Source organism: Nanorana parkeri, unplaced genomic scaffold, assembly GCF_000935625.1.
Source record: "Nanorana parkeri isolate BGI_ZX_2015 unplaced genomic scaffold, ASM93562v1 scaffold1075, whole genome shotgun sequence".
Taxonomy (NCBI): domain Eukaryota; kingdom Metazoa; phylum Chordata; class Amphibia; order Anura; family Dicroglossidae; genus Nanorana; species Nanorana parkeri.
The window spans coordinates 41,451-44,445 of NW_017307343.1; the positions used below are offsets into that span (position 1 = coordinate 41,451).

Below are 2,995 nucleotides of genomic sequence, written 5' to 3' on the forward strand. Positions count from 1 at the left end.
TCACGGTAGTTCTTTACAATTATTTTCAGTCTATGGACCAAAAAAATGGGCTGAAAATCTCGGCTTATACTCGAGTATATACGGTATATATATTATTTTTTTTTTAAAAAGTTACGGCAGTAATATTGTTCTAAAGGGAATTTGTTGAAACGTGGAATTCTTATGGGGCTCGATGAAAATCCATTAAAGTCTATAGCTCTGAATAACGCTGTTGCATCGACCCTACGGATAAAAGGAAACGAGTGGAGCAGAACATGTTGACCCCATAACTGGCCCTCTTCTCCAACAGAGGAAGGACACAATGAAATGGAAATGTTAGAACTGGGTTAATTGGTCAAACGCACATTCTTAATGGTTGGTCGATCTGATAAGACTTCAAAAAAATGTTGGCACCTCCTAATTGTGCCGAGAGAACCTCGGTCCTCATTTGGAAGTTGGAGGCCAGTCCTTCATTGTAGACCATGTCACAGTTCAAAAAGAAAACCTTTCCGCAATCTTTGCGTTTCACAATACAATTTTTTAGTTTTTTCTTTAGAGACGTCTGGAGGATAACCAAAACGTCCTCAGGGTTCTCAGCAGGCACTTGTAAAGGAACTGGCACGGTGCCTTCTATCTGTACGTTCTGTCTATAGTGCACGTGTCTTGGAAGACGATAACAATCAGACATAAAGGTATGTCCAAGAACTCTCACGTTTAAGGCCTTGTCAGAGTTGTGTAAACTGGCTGGTCCCAGTTGGAGTTCGGACTGTGCGCGGGTGGAATGGACAGGCTGTTGAGGATAGGTGTGGCATAGGGACGCCGGGACGAATGGAAATAATTGTACTGGTACAAGCTGGACGGATAGCCAGAGTAGGGATTGTAGTAGTTGGAGCTTGGGAGGTCTGTGTAGTCACACTGAGAGCTGGGAAACGAATTTGGTACCGTAGAGCTAGGCACAGTTGTAGTACAAGCTTGGGCACTGTAGGAGCTGTACTCAGAGTGAGTAGGAGACCCATGGGACTGGTCACTGTAATGGCTAGGACTCAGCTGCTCTGTCTTGATGTGAGGCCTCTGTTGACCAGATTCTGGAGACGAGGAGGAAGTTGAAGAACTTTTGTGTGACCAGACGGGGGCTTGCGTGGCTCCGGCTGCATGTGCATAGGGCGCCGCGTAAGGCGGTGCCGCGGAGTTTTGCCCATGATCAGCCGGAATAGGTCCATGACCGTTCAGTGGCAAGTATTGGTCAAACTCATGGACATCGAAAGTCTCAATGTTGTTGATGACCTCACTGCTCAGCTCGTTAATGTCCACATTACTGAAGTCAATGTTCTGTCTGCCATTCTCCAACATCCTCCGTCCTTCATGCTTCAGCTCCTGTTTGCCGCCATGGTGGAGGTCTGTCTTTGGGGTGGTTGGTGGAGTTGGAGGACCGTGGTTTTGACCTAGGAGCAGAAAGAGGAAATGTCACGTCAAATATCATGTACTAGATACCTTAAAGAGAAGCATTTATTATAAAAACCCTTAAACATTTATTATTATTATACAGGATGTATATAGCGCCAACAGTTTGCGCAGCGCTTTACAATATAAGGAAGACATTACAAACACAATACAATTCAAGACATGATGGTAAGGAGGGTGCTGCCACTGAGGGCTTACAATCTAAAAGGGAGGGGGAAGTAATACATGAGGTAACATTTGCTTTTTATTAACTTTATTAGTAAGCTACATAGTCCATGTTGTACAAATATATTACTTTTATACAGAATAGATGATAGAAGGAACATCAGAGAGTGCCCCTTGTGGCTGTGTATTGGGCCCGCAAAGCAGTAAGTATAGAATTAGCTATAACTCAGTTAAAGGGGTGGTCATGAACCTAGAGAAGGCCGATTTCATAATAATCAAAGCCTGTAAACGGCAACTCTGAACTCTCTCCCACAAAAAAAAGGAAATTAAAAAAAAAAACAATTAAGATATATAGAGGCTGGCACCAATCTCCACAAGATCTGCGTGAATCAACTTCACAGGATCAAAAACATTACAGGCATCCTGAGAATTTGTTCCTGGAAAATTTGGCCTCCTGGGTTTGTGGCTAAGCACAAATATTTTAGATCCTAATAGCTGCTGGCACTGGCTATCTCAGCTTACTGGAATCGGGCTATCTGATTACTTTCGAAATGTCCACCAAGCTGAAAAATGCGAGTTTAACTCATTTATACTTTGTTGGTCAACGAAAACCCGAAAAGCTTTTACGTAGCTGGATGCTGCAGCTCACAACAGGCGTATTTAACTCACTAATGGACACCCAACCACATAATTTGTGGGATTGTGAGTACCATACTCTAGAGGCAGAGACATCCCACCTTTTATATGGAATACTTAGGGGGTTATTCACAAAAGGGTGAAGAGTTTGGAGAAGGCAGGAGAAGTGAACAATCTAGGCCAAAATAGCCGATTTGGAAAAATTCTCCAATTCAGCTCAATGTTGTCCTAGATTGTTCACTTCTCCTGCCTTCTCCAAACTCTTCACCCTTTTGTGAATAACCCTGTAAGACAATATTGGTACCCAACTGAAATAACTGATGAAGGCAGAGCGGCCTCCAAACACTGACCAGAGGGCGGGCTTTGAAGCTATGGGTGCGTGCAGTTATTATGGAAGAAGTCATTTGAAATGGGTCATGAAAATATATCTAAAGCCAAAACTTTTTTGTTTAGATAAGGTAGGGAAGGGTTTACTGTCTGTGTCTCATTGGAGAGATTTCCCTTCACTTCCAATCCTGCTAACACAGCAGGAAGTTAGAGGAAATCTCTCTTAGAAGTAACCACGACAAGCAACACCATTGCTAGACTTCCCCTCTATTCCTGTTTCAGTGACAACTTTCTAGATTTTGCTTGACCTTCAGTCCTGGTGACCATGATCACTAGGACAAACAGAGAGGGTGAATCTCCCCAGTAGGGACAGAGATAGCAATAGAAACACAACAGGGCTTTGAACCCTTTCCTGCTCTATCCCCCC

At 43.4% G+C, this 2,995-nt stretch overlaps 1 protein-coding gene across 1 annotated transcript in view; it reads right to left on the minus strand.

Moving 5' to 3' along the window:
- Positions 1–522: 522 nt before the first annotated feature.
- Positions 523–2,995, minus strand: part of SOX8 (SRY-box 8) — an 11,392-nt gene continuing 8,919 nt past the window's right edge. Inside the window, exon 3 of the mRNA XM_018567616.1 lies at positions 523–1,421. Coding sequence (XP_018423118.1) covers positions 694–1,421 — 728 coding nt within the window. The 3' untranslated portion in view covers positions 523–693. The remainder of the gene's footprint in view (positions 1,422–2,995) is intronic.